The 23,847-nt window shown below is 32.8% G+C and overlaps 1 protein-coding gene across 1 annotated transcript; it reads right to left on the reverse strand.

The window, feature by feature from the left end:
• Positions 1-723: 723 nt before the first annotated feature.
• Positions 724-19,769, reverse strand: LOC131849988 (solute carrier family 22 member 1-like; the record flags this gene model as incomplete). The annotated part of the gene is made up of 5 exons (XM_059200124.1): positions 19,523-19,769; positions 6,521-6,744; positions 4,917-5,133; positions 3,049-3,304; positions 724-1,344 (listed from the first exon to the last, which is right to left on the reverse strand). Coding segments are annotated over exons 2-5 (1,258 nt in total), but the record flags the coding sequence as incomplete, so codon positions are not given.
• Between the last annotated feature and the right edge of the window lie 4,078 nt (positions 19,770-23,847).

Raw genomic sequence — 23,847 nt, forward strand, 5'->3', positions numbered from 1 at the left:
CACATTTGCTCACGTTAATCATCAAACATCATAATGCAATAAAGGTTCAATATAATCATATGACGAACCTCTTTGTTGATATTAAATGCAAACGTATCATAAACCGATTTCAGTTATAGAAGTGCTTTGTCCTTTACTTATTAAAAAAAAACAGAAGATACATACAAATTTCAGTTTGAGGTATTAAATATTTAACTATGTTTAAGATTTCAAGACATTATGTGATTAACTGAGTCCACGACTTTGTTTCCTTATAACTTTTTTGTGTGAATTCTTACCATGATTCAATAGTGAAAACCGCATCCAAATCGATTAAGCCGTTTTTCAGATTAGCGCGCACAACAGTCAAAAATTCTAAGAACAATTTTTTTACGTTCTATTAAGTTGATAAAGTGTATCAATATTAGTTCTTCTCATATATCTTCCATGTCAGCGGTCAGTCATTTTAGACTAACTGTAACCCGCGTCGATGTTTTTTTTTTATTAAATATATAACTTTCTAAAATGAACCTAAGATACTCCTTATAACATTAGCGATCTGCAACTGAAAATCCTGTCTAAATCGGTCCAGCCATTTGAAATTAGCAAGAACAAACAGACATACAAAAACTTTTTAAATTTATTATTTTATGTAAGTACTGTATATACTTTCATATGCATTTAGTGACGCTGTTAATTTGAAATTACAAACGCATTAATTTAATTAGAGAAGGTAATACTTACATCTTGGTAAGAATGCGAACAGCAAACTCGTCAGCGCACACGTCAAGTAAGTGGCCACTAACGTCTTCTTCCTTCCGTATTTATCCAGCACGATAACCACCACAATGTACGCTGGTATCTCCACCAGCACCACAAGCATAAAGCTCACGTATCTATGACTGCTCAAAGACACGGAATTTATCGACAGTCCATAATAAACTAGAGAGCATGTCAACCAAAGGAATGAACATATCAGCAACCTCTTCCAAATTATACTCGAACGCAACGCTTTCGAGAACTGCGACTTTTTGTCTTCCGTCTGATTCTTCGGCTTCAACAATGGATCGCCCAATGCTTCTAACTCCAGGTTCCGTTCATCAAGATTGTTAATTTTTGCTGCTCTTTTTAATACTCTTATAGCTTCATCTCTCCTGCCTTTGCTTAATAACCATCTGGCGCTTTCGTTCGTGAACCATATGTATATGACAACGATGATCGCAGGACAATATAGAATTAGGATGTATGTCCGCCAGTTGTCCACGACCCATGCAAGTAAGGCTATTAATACAACACCAATGACGAAAGTCATGTTGCACATGGCGGAGACTATGACGCGCTGTTTCAGCCCAACTAATTCGACAACTGAAAAAGGAAATCTTATTTAATACTAGCTATACGGACGAAGTCACGGACTTCGTCCGCGTGGAATTTTACTTTATTTTTCTAAAATAAAAGTAGCCTATGTTACTCCTTATTACATCAGCTACCTGCCAATAAAAGTCCCATCAAAATCGGTCCATTCATTTCAGAGATTAGCCGGAACAAACATGCAGACAGATGGACAGACAAAAATTGTAACAAATGTTATTTGGTGTATGTACCGTATTTATATTCATATTCATGTGGAGAATACAGTTATTTCAATATTACAAACAGACACTCCAATTTTATTAATATGTATAGATATCTTTATATTTTAAAATAACTTTATTAATGTCATTTATTTAAGTAGAATCTGTATAATCAAAATAAAAAGTATCTTTATTTAATCTACCGTCAGTTCGGAGCGCTTTCGAGCTGCGAGGAACTGACAAGAAACTCACCAGACCATTGGAAGTAAGGCGGTGTGCAAAAACGCTAAAACATCGAGCTCGTCAAATTACACACGAAAGCATAAAAATTACTATTCAAACATTATTTCTTGGCAAAAGTACAGTTCAGTCAATGAATATTACTGACTTTATGATTAATTCTTTAATAAGTACTCTTTAGTACGTAGGTACAAATGCGATGAAGGCAATATTTGTACACATATACTAATTTTATATTCTGTTTTTAAACGCAATTTTATGACTAGCATAATAATAATAATATTGAGGTAGGTATGCTCTATTGACGTCAGACAATACACACTGTATGCGGGGGAAGGGAATTGTTAGTAATGTGACTGATGACCCCATTGCTAGCAATATACAATGTCGGTTTTATCTCCACGCGGTTCCCCCCGGAAACCATCGGGATAAATTTCTGGTGAATTTACCACGTTGGGACAACTGACCTGACCTCATGCTCATGTTATCATCCTCCACTTGTGCCCCGCCACCGTAAACCGTTAGCGCAGGCGGGTGCAACATTCCATTATCATTCATAAAAAAAAATACACACTATATGGGGGAAGTGAATTGTCAGTAATGTGAACTGATGACTCCATTGCTAGCAATATAAGATGTCAGGTTAATATCCACGCTTTTCGTTCTCTCTGGAAACCTTCAGGATAAATTCCTGGTAAATTTACCACGTTGGACTAACTGACCTGACCTCATGTTCATCCTATCATCCTACACTGGTGCTCCGCCAGCGAAAACCGTTAGCGCAGGCGGGTGAATCATATCATTATCATCCATATAAATATACACACTATATGACTATAATTAGCATAAGTCAGTAAAGTGATTTATCATATAGTGTTCTGTTTTTTCTAAATGAGTCGCGTAGGTATCTATTTCTTATTTATCAATGTTTTAACTTATATGTTACGTTTATTTTTATATTTCATTTATTTTATTTATAGACTACACAATGGCTTGATGTTAAAATCATGTATGTATATAAAAAAGTGCTCTTTTAACAGAAATCCAATCGAGTTTTTTGCAGTTTTCCTAAATTACTATAACCAGAATTTTATAAGATAGAAATAGTAAAACAAAAAAGTTTCAAATTATCATAAATGCTCTATCTATTGTTAAAAACTGTATTAAAATCCGTTGCTTACTTTAATAAGTCAAAGTAAATACAGCGGAGGCGACATCATTTTATATTATGTAGAGATACAAGATTTATACTTACTAAAAACATATGCGGAAGGGTACAGTCCACCACCCAAGCCAGCCTCTAAGAAATGTAACGCCACATAACTTAAATAATTCGGTGCAAATGCTCTGGAAAAACCAAATATCAAGCTGGCACATGACGCGAAACCCACTGCCACTTTCCGTCCAAATCTATCTGAGATAGCGCCAGTGAACAGCATGGCTAAGAACATTCCAGAATTGTGTATAGTCCCAACCAATGCTCTCTTCCATTCTTGACAACCCAAATTGAACTGTAAAAGAATGATACCTTTAGATTGTTATTTCGTTGCACTTCAAACCGTACATGAAAAACAACAAAAACGGTTACCAGTAAGAATAATATACTATTTCAGTAGTATTTATTATTAATTTTAGAACATTAATAAGGGAAATTCTACTATATTTTCAAACATATTAAATTAGACAGTTACCTAATTGTCTCAGTTACACTATGTAATTTACAAAATGACCCGTCATTTGTAGGAATCGGTTCAGCTATTAGTTCTTTGCGGTGGAATGGTACCACGTGCGCTCGCAAAACATTACCCTACTTTACAGAAGTTGGACATTTATAATTATATTCTCGTAGTTATAAAATGCACCCAGAATAATTATTCCGGATGCCCTTTTTTGCTTTTCGGATAAGGTTGATTCCATTATTTAAACAGTCCTTAGAAATATAAGTTAATTTTTTCTTAAAAAAAATCTGATAATTTAATTTTACAAAATTAACTAAATATTTTTTTTCCTTTAATTTATTTTTGCTCCGTTTTATACGCAACGTATTTTGTTCTATTCTAATACTGTTGTACGGCCACTTCTGGCCTTATTCATTTATGCGATATGTTTTGTAACATATACAATAAAAATAAGATGTAAAAATTATTAATTATGTATTATTATTATATATAAATAAACATATAATAATTATTATTATTATATATAATCATGATTTAAGAAGAAGTAATTTATTATATTGGGCATCTGAAATGTATCGTTATCATTTATTATTGATGAAATATATTTAATCAATGATAAATGATTTCAACATTTGTTGCATATAAGGACGATAAGATAAATACGTGCTTATCTATATCACCGATACTATAATTAATATATATATATATATAGTTTAATGTATATAATACAATTAGAAATAATATCCCTTCATATTCATTCAATATATTATAGGTGCAGTAGAAATATTTTAATATCTCGGCTTGTTCTATAGTATAACACGTATGTATTATACATACAAACGTACCTCTTGAATCACTCTATGTAATGCTGAAAACTGCATTAAAATCCGTTGCGTAATTTATAAGATATAAACGAACAGACAGCGACGGCGACTTTGTTTTATATTATGTAAAGATAGTTTATTTAAATATAGGATAAAAAATTTATTTAACTTTATCTAAACAAAAACATAATACAAATATTAATTTGTCAACTGTCAAATTTTATACTACAACAGTGGCAATCAAGCATACGGCTCATCTGATGGTAAATGGTTACCGTAGCCTATGGACACCTGAAACTTCAGAGGCGTTACGTGCGCGTTGTATTATGAAACCTTAATAAACACCCATCTATACTCACAAACTTTCGCGTTTGAAATATCAACTAACTACGCGCTCCGGCTTCGCCCGGGTGTACATGTATTATACATATACCTTCCTCTTGAATCACTCTATCTATTAAAACAAACCGCTTCAAAATCCGTTGCGTAGTTTTTAGCATACATAGGGACGGACAGACAGCGACAGCGACTTTGTTTTCTGCTATGTACTGATGATAAGATATAGCTTGTATTTTATATTCAGCGAAATATATTTAATTTAAATAAGTTATCAAACAAACCTCTTTTACAAACGAGCGCCCTTCTTCGTACACGAATGTTTCACAAGGCAGTGTTTTATTTGTGGAGAAATCTTCAGGTAGACACTGCATACTGGTGTTACTGACCGGAGCAAATCTTAGGCAGCTCTCCAGCTTATTATTCTTAACGTCTGTAGGTATGGCGTATTGTATCCAAGACGTGTCATTGAACCTCTGTTCACAACCGTATACTTCACACCTAAAAGAATATAAAAACATTACAATAGCGAAATGACGGCCTCGGTGGTCTAGCGGTATAGCACACCACCTTAGTTCCGATGGTCGCGGGTTCGATTCCTCGTACGTTACAAATATTTGTATTCATGAGTATGATTGTTTGTATCGATCTGGATGTTTTCCATGTATGTATTTAAGAAAAAAATATCGATGTATGTCTATTAGTTATCTAGTACCCATAATATAAGATTTAGCTAGCTTAACTTGGGTCTAGATGGCGATGTGTGAATAGCGGGAAATAGCCTTGTGGCTTAGTGGTTTATGACCCCGATTTATTTTATCAAGATCGTGAGTACAAATTTGGCTCACAATTTTTTCTATATATCCAGTTTTATGACTTTTTTCGAAAATTTTAGTAATAAACCGAAATTGACCCCTAGGGACATTTGAACTCTGCCACAATGAACTTGACAGTCTCTGATCACCCACCTAGGTATAAAGTCGTGGAGATATGTTATTTGTAAATTCTCATATGATATAATAATAACAACCCTGGAGATTATGCGAATATAGTAAAAAAAAATTATTAGTTTTTTATATATTTCAAATGTATTTAAAATTGTGTCTGTATTGAAAAGATACAGATAACATAATACCAGTAGTAAATTAAATCTATACTTATCTACAGACTATAATAATCCTAAAGGTCGAACAGTCTGTATAGTTTTTGCAAAGATTAACTACAGTATCTATAAAAAGTTAATTAAAAAATAAAGTAATTAGAAACTAATTAAAATACCAAATCCTTTAGCACTGAGCAAACTACCATTTTTTGATTCCACGAATACGAAATACTATAATATAGATATTGACATCATTGCTAGCAATTTGCCATGTTAATTCGACCTCCACGCGGTCACCTCTAGACCCACCGTGATTAATTCCCGGTGAATTCGTCACGCTAGGCTGAGCTAACTTCATGGTTATCATATAATCCTTCACTGGTGCTCCGCCAGCGTGTACGGTTAGGACTGGTACATAATTCCATTATCAATTACTAGCTGCGTCCGCGGTGTTACCCGCAACAAATGTATAGCCTAAGTGTTATACATATTATTGTAAAGTTTAATTAAGTTTTTGCGCGAAAGAGTAAAAAACTTTCATCCATATATACTCATTTCAGCGTTTATAATAAGAAAAAGAAATTTATTTCTAGCATTAAAATTATATTAAAAAAATATTATTAGGATATTTAATTGAAGGCGGCAAAAGGACCCGGTTCAGCGTATGCCACAGCATAGCGCTCATGCAACGTAGGCGTTGGTTTTCAACCAGGCTCTTCTACCGATGATAGAAAAATAAAAATATATTAGTAAAATAAGAAAGTTATGAAAACAAAGACCACTCACCTGTACATCTGCTCCTGAGCTTCAAAAATGAACCCGCACTCAAAGAAGCTACTCAGCAGTATTGGATACAGTAATAGTACGAAATTTAATAAGTTATACCGTCCATAAGGCCCAAGGCTTTCTAGTACGGAATCTAGGTTGATTTCTTTCTTTCCTTCCTCCATGTTTAACAAACTTGATCCAACTGATTTTCTGCTCTCGTCAAACTTCGATCAGCTTGTAACCTGCAATAGATTGTAACTTATAATAATAATATATTTATTTATTTCGACGACCTCGGTAGTCTAGCGGTTTAGCACACCGCTTTCCTAACGATGGTCGCAGGTTCATTCCTCTCAAGGCACAAAAATTTGTATTCATGAGTACGATTGTTTGTATCGGTCTGGACGCTTTCTATGTATATTGTGTATGTATTTACAAGAAATATCTATGTATTTATTTCAGTTGTTTAGTACCCATAATACAAGCTCTGCTTACCGTGGACTAGATGGCGCTGTGTTAATTGTCCAGGGTTATTTATTTATTGCCAGAACAATAGACACATACACATACATTTGAATTCGTACAAAGTTTACTTAAAAAAAAATTACTTTTAATTATTTTTTGTATAGTGCTTCATTAAAGGAAACGTTAGGCAAGATCCATCGAGAGTTTAAGTAAGTAAGTAAGTATAGTTACGGTGATATATTTAACTTAAAAGTTCAACACATTAAAATGATAATATTATTGTTAAATGTTGTTGGATGTTTCAATGTTTCAATACTTAATACCATAATTAATTTAATATTCACAATATTAAAGACCAATATTATTAATCAACTAGCTGTGCCCGCGGTTTCACGCGCCTGAAATTTATAGTCTGTGATCAAATTGAAAATCTTACTTATATTATAAACGCGAAAGTTTTTTGAGTATAAACGGATAGATGTATAAACGGATGTTTGTTACTCTTTCAGGCTGAAACTATTGAACAGATTTCGATGAAACCTTACAGGAATATAGCTTATACATCAGAATAACACATAGGCTATAAATTTCATATAGTTAAAACCTTGGGCTCAGCTGGTATAAAACAAAATATCAACACAAGTAATAACTAGTAGTACTGTGGTACATACTCGTACTTGAAATGAAAATTGTCACACGGTTGCATAAAATGAAGCGGTGCCGTGGAATATTATCGCTTTGTTTATCGAAGTTAGGTCAAGTACGAGTAGCTTCATTTGTTAATCAATTTCGAACCATTACTTCAGGTAGACCGTGCCTCTTGCGGCAATTACTGACCCAGTTGGGTTGTAGATAGCATAACATACATAGAATATTTCTGCATTAAGTTTTGTTTGTTTATAACACTTTATATAATAGTAAAGCCACATAGATACCATAGGCTTCGGGTAAAAGTTTATTTATTTTATTTATTTAAACTATATTTATTTATTGCACCAGATCATATAATAATTAAAATAATAAGTTTACATAAACTGATACAAAAGGCGCTATGTTATCGTTTCCAAAGGCAGTCTCAATTAAAATATGAACTTTAAAAACTATAGTTTCCGTAAATAAAGAGATAAATGGTATCCCTACCTGTAGATGATCTTGGGTGACGATAGGTACGTTTATGGTGCAGTAAATAAGTGTTAGTAATAACTTACACTTATTTTGTAAGTAATAACTTATAAATTATTACTTACAAAATAAGTTATTACGTACCTACCGTCACCCAAGATCATCTACAGGTATAAATAATAAATTATAATATTACAAGAAGGAAAACGAGGCCATTAAAACTAAAATTTAACAAAAACTACTTTTCTAATTATGATCTTCATATTCATAATTAGAAAAGTAGTTTTTGTTCGCGATCTATGTATCCTTTTTTATATAATTGAAATCGTAAATACGCTGACTGTCCATCTGATGGTAAGACGTAACCGTCTCCTATACCATGGTGAATTTACCACGATGGGCTAACTGATCTGCCCCGTGAGCGTAAACTTTTAGCGAAAAGAGGTGCACCATTGGATTAACATCCATAAGGATCCGTCTCTTATATTCATGAACTGCACTACAGACATCACGTTATCATGTGATGCCTATACCATCCCGCAAGACAAGATATCATGCCTCTTATTCCGTAATATTGTTGTAATTTTGTAATAGTGTAATTTTTAGCCTTATATCCTTCAACTGAAATACAACTTCCTAAGCAAGCAAATCACTTTTTACAAAGTCTAACTTGATAGAGAGGAGTAGAAACTAATAATCTTTACATAGTATAAAATGAAGCCGCTTACGCTGTCTTTTTGATTAGATCTTTTAAACTACGCAGCGGATTTTATTGCAGTTTTTAACAATAGATAGAGTGAGTCAAGACGGAGGTTTCTATATACAATACACGTACACCAGTGCGAAGCCGGGTAGTTAATAATATTATAAACACCAAGAAAGTTTGTGTGGATAATTGGAGGAATATTCGTCTCGTACTCTTTTAGCATAAAACTACTCAACGGATCTTAATGAAATTGGTACAAATATAGATCATAGCCTATACTGCCCGAGTATCCTGGGCAGATCCACAGGGCACAATTAGTTAACTGTAATAGAAATATAAAGTACTCCACGTGTCTTTTTTAACGTCCAGAGGCGTGTCAGTAAAAGCTGAGTCATGCAGTTATTTGCTGTTAGCGAGAAAACTGGAGTACATGAATATTAGACTTTAATAGCAAAGAAATAAGATTCATTAGTGTTCAGTCCAGTCCATAATTTTTTTTGTGGCCAAAAGAACATCCGACGCTGACGTGCGTCCACGTCACCTCGTATGTTCTGATTATCACAGAGACCGCGTGAGACAGAAACTTATATTATCTTAGACATGTTTTATCAATCGAAGTTCCTGTTACGATTTTTTTTTAATTTATATTATCTGATTTATTTATGCCTCGATAATGACGAGTTAATTTCGAATACTGAGCGAAATGTAGCTATGTTAAGCGTTCGCCAGAACATCGGCTGGTGACAATTTCTGTCTACCACATCTGGGATATGAGTCGTATAATATAAAGACATAATGTGCGGTACCCGTTTAATAACAGAAACGATTTGTATTAATTTAATAATTCATTAATAGAAATCGCTAATATAATATTAACGATATTGGTGGTTCTGCGGAGTAACACAATGTCTTTCTTATGATATGATTGTGGGTTCGATTTCCGCATAATATTTTTATTTTTATTGTTAGAAAGTAAAGATTATCGAAGTGTGATGTTTTATGGTCAAGAAACAGCTAAAGATTTCTTAATTTTGCAGCCGTCTGAAAAATTTGGATTTAGCAGTGGATTGAAATGAATGCAAATCGAATCTGAATTAAACATTTGGAATTTACGTTTTCTAAACTCGGTTTAAACAATCACACAAACAAACTTCTAAGTATAAAGATATTCATGTGTACATGTCAATAGAACATCAAGCATTTAGTAATGAAAATATTAAATATTTACATAAATCTTATAATGACTAATCGACAGACTATGTCTAAAATGGATATCCAAACATACTGTAACATGTAACATTGTTCGTAAACTAAATCAGATATAAAAAAAAACCTATCACAACTTACAATAATCCGATATCTATATCTGTCTTTTGTTGAAGTACAATAGATACACCTTTTATATAGAAATAATCTTGTTGTACAAGTTGTAAAACTGTAATAAATAATACGTTTTCTGACCACTATCTCATAAAAGTTGGTTTTACGAACAATGCGCTATGGGCATTGTATAAAGTTTTATACATTCAGCTCACGAGACGAGTCCTCCAAACGACATTAGTTATTTTATATTTTACAACTGTATTATTCCGTTTACACAAAACCAAGAACAATGTAAGAAGAATAGTTGACAAGTATATTAGTTTTTGTGGGTGATACTTGCTGCACACTGTAGCAATAATAATATAATATCTCAGAACAATTCACACAGCGCCATCTAGTCCCACGGTAAGCAGAGCTTGTGTTATGGGTACTAGACAACTAGTCTAAATACATAGACATGTTTTTTACATACATATGTAAAATACAAAGAAAACACCCAGACCGACACAAACAATCATATTCATGAATACATATATTTGTACCGTGCGAGGAATCGAACCCGCGATCGTCGTAAGTGGTTTCCTAAACCGCCGCGCCGAGGCTGTCAGCCGATCGAAATCTATGTATAAGCAATATCTAATACTAGATATTGCTTAGATATCTGATAGATATCATGTTATATCAAAGCAATAACGATTAGTGATCTATTTTATGTCTTGGTATCGTTTGATACCAATGTTTGCAACATTGGTGTCTATGTATGGGTGATGACATATTCAATATCCAGATATAGAGCGGTATCTATGTACTTAGTGCTAGATATCAGTTAGATATCTGATAGATATCATGTTATATCAAAGCAATAACGATTAGTGATCTATTTTAAGTCTGATCCGGTATCGTTAGATATCACACGATACATACTGCATATCAAAGATTTCGACCATCATTGTCAATACATTGATAATGAGATATGTTGTGTTAAGTATTTTATAAAATTATGACTTGATATGTAATATCTTTTAATTTTATTTTTGTTATGAACAAATTATTTATAATTTGTGGGTATCTAATTAAAAGCAAGAACTGTAAATTTTTAAATTTACGAGTTTAAAAAATTAAAAACATAAACGTTCTTCATTTATAAGTATTAAAAAAAAAAAAAATTTAAATATTGCAGTTTTGTCTCTTTCTATTAAAGTAAGGAAATAACTTGAAAACAAAGACTAGACTAGACGACCTCGGTGGTCTAGCGGTCTAGCACACCGCTTTACGACCGATGGTCGCGTGTTCGATTCCTCGCACGGCACAAACATTTGTATTCATGAGTATGATTGTTTGTATCGGTCTGGGTGTTTTCTATGTATAATGTGTATTTATTTACAAAACAAAAATGTATGTATGTATATGTATCAGTTATCTAGTAAATTGTTCTGAGATTATTATTATTACTAGATCATTATTAATTCAAATAAACTTACATTTAAGTACTGTTGGATAGTCATTACTTATTTTTTTCATCTACCAATCATTCAGAAAGCTGTACCACAACAAGAAGAACGCGCAAAAAACTTGCGTATATCTTTTAAATAATTTTGTTATACGTTTACATTTTTAAATTGAAATATGTGGTAGGAGGAAGGAAAAGCATTCATTAAAGTAATAGTTAAATTAAAATAAGTTATGAATAAATATATCCTGCCTATCAATTTAATAATAGCATAGAATTATATATGAATATGTATGAATAACTGACCCCGCAAAACGTTGTTTTGCTATATCCATTAAAATAGTTATTAAAAAAATAGGGGTTAGTGATAATAGAGGGATGGAAACTTAGTATTGTATGTATTATATTTTTTAATGCCACATTGTATAAATAAACACTAAAATTTTGACAAAAAAAATGTCAGGGCTAGACAACCCTTATCACTTAGGAATATAAAAAATAGATAGTAGCCGATTTGCAGTCCTACTAAATATAAAATTTCAAAAAAATTGGTCATGTCATTTCGGAGGAGTATGGTAACTAACATTGTGACACGAGAATTTTATATATAAGATATAGTTTTTTACCAAGCTATGGTATTTTAATCCGTGGAAATTACCATTAGATACAGATGTGATTAGAAACAGTGAACAATATACCGTACCGATAGGTATTAATTTGCATGTGCGAAATCGCAGTTCTATTGGTGTGGGTATGGTATGTGTGGGTTTATGTACCATAGATGACAAAGGTACGTGTTTGTTTATTAGTCTGTGCTCAAAGTAATAAATAATAATAACTAATTTTAACAGATGTACTAAATTGACAATTTATATATATATATATATGTATATAAATTATCAATTCAGAACATATATCTTAATAATATATATATTATATAATTATGGACCCATGTAAATTAGAAAATGTTAACGTTTAACCAATCCTAAATAATAAGGTTTGCTTGTTTGATGTGCTTCTTTTTTTGTAAATTCTATACGATTTTCTTTATTTTAAAGTCGTGATTGATATTAAATATTTTTTATTTAAGTGACTGAATTTTAAGCTTGTAGTTGCTTATAGGCATAACTTTGTTAAAATTTGACCGGCTTATGAAATAACCTAACAGTAGAAAACATCTCGAATAAGAGGAACAGAAGAGTTCAATGTCCACAATACTGGTTTATTAGATGTTTATGTTTTTCCTGTTAAAACAATATTAATTGTTTATTCTTAATAAATGACAAAAGCACAATTAATAATTTTCCTTAATGTATTCAGATTTAAATATATTTTGCGACGACATAGGTCCGTATAAAATTTTCAAATGCGTTTTAATAGTTTTCAGACTACCTACTCATACATTGAACACCTGACTTCTCACTTAGTTTTATGTTCACAATATAACCACTTAAGTATCTTAATATAAGCATATCACCTTATTTCAGTAAGTATGGTGGTAAACAAGATTACTGTACACCTGATGTTAAGCGGTAACCGTCGCCTAAACACATAAACAGCATTGAGATCACGTTATCACGTGACACCCGTGATACTAAGGATATCACCTTATTTCAAGACAGAAGTATGGAGGTAAACAAGATTACTGTTCACCTGATGTTAAGCGGTAATCGTGCCTTAAATATATGACCAGCATTGAGATCACGTTATCACGTAACACCCGTGATACAATTTATTAATTGGCAGACTGATACCAAAAAATGCCAACTGATCCTATAAATTCATCACTTAATCTACTCTGGATAAAGCACAGCTTACAAAAGCATGCTGTTTGGCTGCTGAGTGCCTTAAATACATGAACAGTACTATGGATATCACGTTATCATGTGATATCATTTATGTGTGCATTGGCAAACTAAAATCCCATCTGATCCTGTAATTGCATTACTTAATCTACACTCTGAACCCGTAACACTGGTTACAAAGCAGGCTGCTTGGCGGCTGAAATGCAGATTGCCGTCATCAGTGCCGTGACCCCACAGACAATTTATACTTTTTTTTTTTGTAAAGTATTTATAATATGGGGCATTAGTAGCCTGAATTAAATAAATAAATAAATATAATAAATAGGTGAGATTGAGTAACCGACGCAGATGATTTTATAATGTCTACCTCAGGGTACAAAATCTACCTAGGGTTTTTGAGATAAACTATTTTTACCTCAAAAACTACTCTGGAAGGGGTTGAAAGTTTGTGCAGACGGAGGCTCGGGGTTATAAAGGTTATTGTTAAATATTACGGTACAATAAAGATGGATGAGGTGTATCGTTTAAATTTGTTTGTTATCAAACAAAACCAACCGGCAATCTTCGCACACCAACGCGCCAAAACTAAACTCCATTGTTATTCTATGGTATTATCTTTACTGTAACAATGTAACTTGTACCTACAATCGGCTGAAGTACGTAACATGTTATCCATTACAAAGTATTACGTTATGTATAATTAATGTGACATCTGATTTTTTTTTGTTATAAAGAGTAAACGGTATGATGATGCGAGTTAGAATTTGGAAACCTTCATACTACAACATATATATAAAAAAATTCCAAAAATGTTTTTGGAAATACATACTTAGTATACATAGAAAACACCCAGACTTATACAAGCAATCAAACTCATGAATACAAATCTTTGTAGCGTGCGAGGTTTCGAACCTGCGACTATCGGAAGTAAAGCGGTCTGATAAACCACCGAGGATGTCGCCTAGTTTTAGATACAAAATAGAACGAAAATGAAAAAAAAAATGGTTACTTGCAAAATTATACGAAATGTAATTCATAATGGTATTTCTATGAAACGAGTTTATTGATACAATCCAAAACGTTTTTTTTTATGTCGCGTTCTATTTGGATAGTCGGAACCAAATACAATCTTCGTAACTGAATTCATGACTTAGTCAATTGTCAATTACGTGGGATTAAAGTCATCTCATTCCTTAATAGACCTCTAACCTTTTAATAGCCGTTTTATTATCTAATAACAGTATGTTATACGTCCATTAATCATATCTATGTATCATTCAGATGTCACCAATTTGGGGAAAGGGATTGTTAGTAATGTGGACTAATGAACCCATTGCTAGCAATGTACCATGTCAGGTAGACATGCACGCGGTTCCCCTGGAAACCATCGTGATAAATTCCTGGTGATTTGTCACGATGGGCTAACTGACCTGACTTCATGCTCATCTTGTCAACTTCCACTGGTACTCCGCCGATGTACAGCCGTTAGCACAGTCGGGTGAACCATACCTCAATTATCCATTAAGACAACTTCACTTTCACGCTAATAATATTAGTTGTCATCTCGAATATATATAATACCTTTTTAATGCACCTACATACATATACGCATTGATCTGTGTATGTGATTTGTACACTTCCCACCATGTGACCTTCGAATGACCTTGGTTGAGGTACACCACACCATATAGAGGAACTACGCACCATTAAACTACAGACACAATAAACCTGGTATATACCTAGAGGTAACATCTCGAAGCTTGCGGTCACTTTATAACTAGTAATCTGTGGATGCTGTACGTTGCGGTAAGACACAGTGAATTATAATGCTATAATTATAATAATACTTTTACACGCGACTTCATCTGCTATTTATATAGTTACTTAACCAGTTGATGTGTATTTAATATTCTGACTCTGATGAATTAGTGCTACTTGTTGATTTGTTTTCACACACTGCGTTTTAAAAATGTTAAGTCACAACAATTAATTAAAAGAGCAACACTCAACTCGTTCTTGTGATGACACAGCTTTTAGAGCGGTAGATCTAAAAAAATAAGTATCACTATATGATGTAATGATGATGAATGTGCCATACATTAATTTTTAAATCTAGCAGCTTATCAGATTACATTATTAACAATCCCCTATGGATTGTTAATATTTAATGTTGATCTGATGACCCCATTGCTAGCAACGTATGGTACTCCTCACCCCTCCAAGAAAATAGAGATACTCTCATCCACGGGGTAGGAAGGGAATTGTAACTGGGCTAACTTCATGCTCATCCTATCATGCTTCAACTCCACCAGAGTATACCGTTAGCGCAGACGGGTGCGTAATTCTATTAAAAAAGTTCGTTATGCATTACACCAGGTTAAAACCAAGAGACCAAAAAGACGACGGGTCAAAATGAAAAAGTTTATGGGCCCTTTTAGGTTCTATTTAAGTTACATGACGTGACATTGTCTCGCTAATTTCAAAATGTACATGTCTAAAGAGTAACTATGTATATCCTTGAATTCACTCCGCTCCGTTTAACATGCGCACTGGCAAAGCTCGTGATCGTTTCATTTGATTAGTACAGACAGAAATACATGCTTTTTACTTTTTGATCTTGTCCAGAAATAAACTTGACAGATGCACCCACTTGTGGATCGTATAACTTAATTATGTTGTGTAAAAATGTAACTATTTTATTTGCCAAATATATCCAGAACAAGAAGAGTGGTAATGATGTTTGAAGTATAAATCAAATATGCTGTTTTGATCTCTTTGTTTCATCGCTTAATGTTTCTAATCTCTGCAATGAATTTTGAAAAGGTTTGAATAATAATTTTGGGAACTTCTTCCGGAAGAAGATTTCGAAATTTCATCAACCTTCACCAAAATTTTAACCTTCGGAAGGTGGATAAAATTTTGGAAACTTCTTCCCGAAGCAATTCTTCACATTTCATTTCGGAGGTCTAATAACATATAAACTTTTGGGAACTTTTTCCGCAAGAAGTTCATGTTTCGTCAACCGTCACCAATATTTCAACCTTCCGGAAGGTTTATATAAGTCTTCCGTTATATATACTGTATACGCGTATAAAGACGCAATGGGTTGCCAATAGATCATAAAGTAAATTATTCGTAAAAAAATGTAAAAGAGAATTACCTCGTTGCGAATTATGCTAATTATAATATGGCTGATTGTATGTCGAAGTCATAGTCAATTGTAAAGAGGTCATAGAACAATGGAACGGTGAGAAGTTAAACTGCACGTCGTGTCTCACGTTAAATGAAATTTTGGTACAAATCAATATTACGTAATGGACTTATATTATTTTGTTTAATTCCGCTAACATTAGCACGTGTGAGACCACAAATAGTCAGCGCGGTCCAGGTTCTTGAATGCCCCTTCTTCTTACCACACACTTCCACAAACGATCCCCCCTCCAATCGATCCCTCGTCCAATTCAAACGGGAATCGAAATAACGACGGTCTTAGCTGAGGTTCGAACTCCTAACGGTGCCCCCAAAGACTAAAGTCGTATCCGTCAGGCGGGAGTTGTCCTTCAGCCGCTCCATAAGTCCTTCCGCTGGTTTGAAGTGCCATCTGCAGTGTCCGGTGAAGCTGTAAAGGCCAGCTGATGCCAACAGCATTAAAGTAGTCCGAAAAACAAGCTAGCACAAACAATATTTTCCCTAACAATATATATACAAAGCGGGTTTATAATTCAATCAATCTTCTCCAGACAACCTTTGAGAAAAAAAACAGAAAGCAGTAGGTGGTGCAAGAATAGATTCTGAATTGTATTTTCATATTTCTTGTCTACTTCCACATAACGTGTAAAACTAATATTGGGGGAAGGCATTTCATATTACTGTGTTTAAACAAATACATCTTTCGCAAAAATTAAGGGAACGGAATTTTTTCCAAATTTGTGGGTGATTTACAACAGGCTCTATTTCAGTGAAAAATGGTTGTACAGAAAATAAAAAAATAAACTCTTGAAGATTGAAAATTCTAGTTTTCAAGCTCAAATTTTTTTTTCCATGCCATAGAGTAAAACCAAAATGTAAAAATTTTTTTCGTGCTTCATCTCAGGATTGCATGAGAACCTGAAATTTTCAAGCTTCTAGAGCTTATTTTTTAATTTCTGTACAACCATTTTTCACTGAAATAGAGCCTGTTGAAAATCACCAATATATTTGGAAACATTTTCTGTTCCCTTAATTTTTGCGAGAAGTGTACACAAAACATTCTAAGTTATATTGAAACTCAATATCTACCATATCAGACCTGAAATTTTTAGAACCGCTGCAATATTATGAAACTTAGCTTTCTCGTATGGCTCCACAATGAAATCACCATTTGGACTTCTGCAATATTCTAAGCTGCATTTGTGACACTAGGTAGGGAACGATATAAGTAAAGTGAACAAAATAAAATGAAATCATGTGAGGATTGAATGAATTTTTAAATATAAAAATTTATATAAAAAAAAGTATATTTAAATAATGTTGTCTGTCATTTTGAGGAATAACAAATGTTTTAATATACACTTTTATTTTAGAAAATTATTTATTTTAACAAAAAATAAAAACAATTCCGCGCGGACAGAATGGACAGATGAGTTAAAATTTTACATTGATTGTCGAATATTCTGCGATCTTCGACAAGTACGAGTTTGATCCTTTTTTGTTGTACTTTTTTATCCCAATGACAAAACCGGTTGTGGTATAACAATGCCAACATCATATATTTCAGATCAAATATTTGGCCAATATTTTACATTGTAATGTTTGCCAAACTTTTTGTATTTAAAATTCAGGACATGTCAGTAAAACTGGATTTATATCATATTAGTATATTTTATGCTTTATTATTTGAATACGATAAACTGTATGCTTACAATTTCATATTCAAATTGTTATGTATAAATTTTTTTACTATAACTGAAGTAAACTAAGTAAGCTTAATAATTTGTACTAATTAGGCGATTTGAAATGAGAAATCATATAATAGTATAAAATCGTTAAGTTGAAGCTTACATCTCTGTTACAGATTATTACGTTAATTTCATCTAAAATATCTACATATTCAATGAACTGTACTATTTTTTTATACTAGATGATAATGGAATGGTGCACCCGCCTGCGTTAACGGTATACGCTGGCGAGACACCAAAAGAGGATAAGATGAGGATGAGGTCAGATCAGCCCATCTTAGCAAATTGACAACGAATTTAACATGATAGTTTCCAGGGGGAATCGCGTGCAGATCAATCTGACATGGTATATTGCCTAGCAATGGGGTTAATAATCTACATTACTAAAAATGCGTTTCCCCAAAATTGCAATATTAAAGTAAAGATTTAGGTAGTAAGTAGTATCTATTTAGGTTATGCAAAAGCATCAAATTGTATAAAATGTAACTGCAATCGTGTTGCCATAGCAACTACCAGGTAAATTTTGCTAACAAAAGGGGTCACCGTCTCTCCATTGTTACGAACAGGAAAGAAAGTAAAAAAATAATAAAAGAACAGCTGCAGCTCATAGAACATGAAGTTTAAGATTTGAATAATTTTAGATTTAATATAACTATAATTTTCTAATTCATAATTTATTTAAAAAAAAAAATCATAATATCATTTAGCTCTCGATATTCGGACGCTACTACAAATGTCCTTGCCATGGGACAACTAATTAATTAAAAAAAAAGTTTTAAGATATCTTTTTAAATAGGTATTTAGAAGTAGATTCTGCCAATATTATCTCATTAAAACTAAGTGTATAAGAATGCAAAATTATTCTGAGTAGACACACTTATTTGTTCAGAATAATTTCTAACATATACCTACTTACTTACGTAGTTTAATTAATAAAATATCAGTGTAATTTCGAATTTCTTCTACGAAGCCGTACGAAATCGCCTACACTACAAAACTAATTAATTACGAAATATGAGAGTTCATTGATTTGCAAGCGCATGCGTTGTCTACTAAAAAATGTCATCGTATGATGTAGCTGAACAAATGGTCACGAATTCTAGATTTAGCGGCTGTTATTACGTATACAACATTATGAAAGTTCTAAATAAAACCGTCGACTGTTACCGGTGCAAGGTAAAAATATAAATTAAACAAAGTGAAAATACTTACTGTAATGTAACACTACGCTATACCATGACCCATTTCACTGGTACCAGCATCATTGGAATGTCGAACTTCAGTCTATAACCTCAAAAACACGTGTTTACACCAAACAGAAGGTTTGTTCTTTCAGAAATGACTGTGAAAATTATTCCTTCGCCGATTATGTGTGTACGAATTAATATTTATAAAGTGTTATGGAGACCGGCCGGTAAAACGTTCAAGTAGAGACCGCAAACTGTGCTATAATATCGAGTTTGCGTGTGGAACTGCGTGGATCGCGCTCGTATTGGTCGAAGTCGATGCCAACCGTCCACTCACAGACGTCATTTTTATGGCGCTACGCGCTTACGCTGCTTTCTTACACGTATTGAGGTTATTATCAGCACGTGTTACATCTCCGTCCTATATCGTAGTACGTTTGTAAATATTCTTATCTAAGCAGCGTTGTATGATATTTATGACGTATCGCGTGCGGATTGGTTTATTATTAGGTCGCGTGGTGCGGGAATGCACTATGTGCAGTATTTGTTGATTGTAGGTTAGATATCTTTGACTCCTATGGGGGGTGATAAATAGCTGTGTATCAAATATTAAGAAATAATAATAATAATATTTATTCAGCATTACAATGATGTAATGCTGAATAAATGTCGTTATTACTATATTATATTAAAAGAAATGCATTTCAGTTTATTGTAAGATCTATATTATCGTTAATAGGAATAATAAATACACAGGATTTTTTTCCTATGGTAATAATGGAATGGTGCACCCGTCTACGCTAACAGCGGCGCGGCGTACGCTGGTGAGACACCACCGAATGATTTTAGGATAGGTATAAACTTATGTTCAGCCCATGGTGACGAGTTCACTAGTAATTAACCACGATGGTTTCCAGTGGGGGCCGCGTGGAGGTCGACCTAACATGGTAAATTGCTAGCACTGAGCTACCTACTACCGGTATTTACAACCCCCACTTCCCCAGATACAAAGAAATAGCCGTAAAGGACTGAAAGAATTCAGTTTCGTTGATATTATCACTACCTAATAAAATTACGCAATTGAGTCAATGTTTTCCCCAAGATGTGTAAAATTGAAGATAATATTTAAAACCTACATACAAACTGCGGGGTCACGTGACTGTTTTATTACGAAGTTTAAATTATATCTAGTATTTAGTTATCTATATGTACCTACTTTATTTTTTTAAATGTGGCCTTATGAAATTTATACCTATACCTACATATACTCCTGCCGTCCCTTGTGTCATCCACTCCCCTCCTTAATCTGTGACATAATTCATTGATAATTATTCTCTGGTGAACTGATCTGCTTTGCTCAACTGACTATATGTATATACATACATACTGTTGGATATTGTTCATTAAATACTAGCAGTGCCCGCGGTTTAATTTCAATTATGTAATATTATGTTATCTGTGATTTCAATATAAAATGAAGCCGACGTGTTATTCTGATGCGTAAGCTATATTACTGTAAAGTTTCATCAAAATCCGTTCAGTATTTTTTGCGTGAAAGAGTTTTAAACATCCATACTTACAAACTTTCGCGTTTATAATATTATTATTATATATATATATTAAGATTAAGATTATGTCAATCATTTTTATTCTATAGTTTCTATATGTATAGTTTTATCATATTTATCTGTGTTTTATTATGCATTACTCTGTGCGTTTTTTATGAATGATTACTTTGTAATTATTTCTTCAGTTTTTGTCTACGTTATTGTATTAAAGTTTTCCATTTGTGATTTTACATTTTATTCAAGACTAATAACATATATAATAAATGCGTCTGTTTATCAATCTGTTCATTATCGTTTCACAGATAAACGGCTGAATTGATCTTAATGAAATTTAACATGGTAGAGTGTGTTATGAAATTAGGTCATTGTGCTGACTTGCTACACTTAGTTTCCAATTAATCTGAATTTTGCAATATGCTACACATAGAGCCATCTGTGCATCAATACAAGAAACTTCTAACACGTCTATAACATAGGTAGAAAAATAAAACATGTTCATGTAAGTTATTAACATATTTTGAGTTATGGAACGGAACGTAGATCGTGTCATAGGAACACAAATGGCCCAACTTTTATCTCAAAAAAAAAGCAGGCGAACTCGCGGAAAATAGCTAATATTCTATATTTTAATTCCTATGAATTCGTGTATTAAAACAAAATCTCTAAAATTTATGCTGGGCGATATAATGTTTAAAAAAGGAACGTTAAGTTTATTAGCCATTCTTCTTAGCAAAATGTGCATTCCGAATAGAAAAAATACTATTCAATTGTTTATATTAAGTTTATTTTATTAGAGACTAGTGCTGTTTCTATTTCAAAATAGAATTTAAATTAATTACGGTGTGCATTTAAATAGATTCTTATTTTAAAAAGAAAACTATTTAAAAATAGAATATGTTTATACTATTTTCAACTGGCATCTCTCCTTGTGATATAGTGCAAGTACTTTCTGACATGTTCAGTTCGCGATTCGGATCGCTCAGTTTAAATTGCAGAGCTCTTGTGAACTAGTTGGTTCCTTTAGTTCGCTCGCTTCCATTGTGAGTCAGAGAAAGACTGGTTAACTTTGCCGCAAATTTGGTCACTTTTTTGAGTCCTCGAATTTTAAATTCACATTTTTTGAGACTTTCTACGTATTGAATCGTATTCGCTACGACGTTACGTTAATAGGGGACCCTATTAAAAAGACGTCGTATTTTCTGGATGTCTTAAAAAAGTGTTGTTAGTTTAAAATTCAAATATGTGTTTTGTAGGAGCAAGACTTTTATAGTATTTTGCAAATTTTATAAAAAGAGATCAAGGAGTAAAGCCTCTGCGAACTAGTAGTCATGGGGAGCGCTCTTCCGAACTAGTTTGTTCACAAACAACATAAGTTTATGCATATATGTATGTAGTATGTACATTTACTTTTATTCAAGCACACGAGCTTTGTACGCCATGTTATCGTCAACTGTTATTGTGGCAATATCGGAAAATAAGAACATCAATGGATTTCTCTAATAATTATTTGATCTAAAATTTATATAAAGTAGAGGACTTTACATAAATACATTTAGCTTAATATATATATATACTCTAAATTTCATTATAATATAATTTCTTTAATAATTTCATTATTTATAGAATAGGCACTAACCGTTTCGGGGTTAGTGGCTCCATAATATAATTGAAAAAGGCAGTGAGTTGCATAGGTACTTAATGGTATTACTCAATAGAATATTCAATTTATTTTTTAGAATGGCAAACAAGCTGAGGGCTCTTATGCATTCGCATATATCATGAACAGCATCAAGGACACTACGCTATCACGTGATGCTCGTGATACAACAATCCGGAGAACCAAGAAGTCATGCCTCCATTTCTGTAATTTCACTGCCATATCTCACCCGTCAACTGAAAGAAAAAGCGGAGCAAACTGCTTGGCATATGCAATAGGAGAGACTGAGGTAACTTTAGAAAGGAAAGAAAGAAAAAAATATTTAATGGGCGCATACAAAACATTCATATCAAACATATAACAAGTAAATAAAATGCATAATATTACAAGATGTCTTTATGTAAAGTCTACTTCGGTCAAATATATTATTATAGAAGTTACTCCGTCAGCCATTATCAATTCATTTGTAAACGCCTGATGAAAGTAGGTAGGCAAATACATTTTTTTACTTAATTGTCTTATAAATATAGCCAGGAGGTTAGAGACTATGGAGTCGTCTGTATGGGTATAGTTGTCTTCATAAATATATTACTCAGAGTCAATATACTTAAAATTTATGATCGTTACATATTGACTCTGAGTCAATATGTAACGATCATAAATTTTAAGTCAACAGATGTAACTTGATACAGTTACATTTAAAGCTAAATTAATATAATTCGCTTCTGTACCTATTCTCATTGTTGACTCGCTTATTATATATTTATTTTTAACTAGCTGCAACTTAATCCGCGTGGCTTATAACTTATTGAAAAAATCTTAAAATAAAAGTAGCATAAGTTAGCCCAGATCTTTTTGAAAGAAAAATTTAAGTAAAAAAATTACAGTTAGGTTAGGTTAGTTAGGTTACTACTTCAATTTTATACATTCACCAATAGTGTGGACCAATGGAAATTGTATGTTTTTATACATTTATTAACATAGAAAAAAACCGTAGGTACCAGTAAAATAACTTTTGGAATGTAACAAGAGCGACATTGCATTCACTTCAATAATCATAATAAAAATTATAATGTGTTTTAGATCACATATTTTAAGAAATTTATAATGAACTGATCTGTACAA

This window comes from Achroia grisella, unplaced genomic scaffold, assembly GCF_030625045.1.
Source record: "Achroia grisella isolate CSIRO2021 unplaced genomic scaffold, CSIRO_AGI_Agris_v1 utg676, whole genome shotgun sequence".
NCBI lineage: Eukaryota > Metazoa > Arthropoda > Insecta > Lepidoptera > Pyralidae > Achroia > Achroia grisella.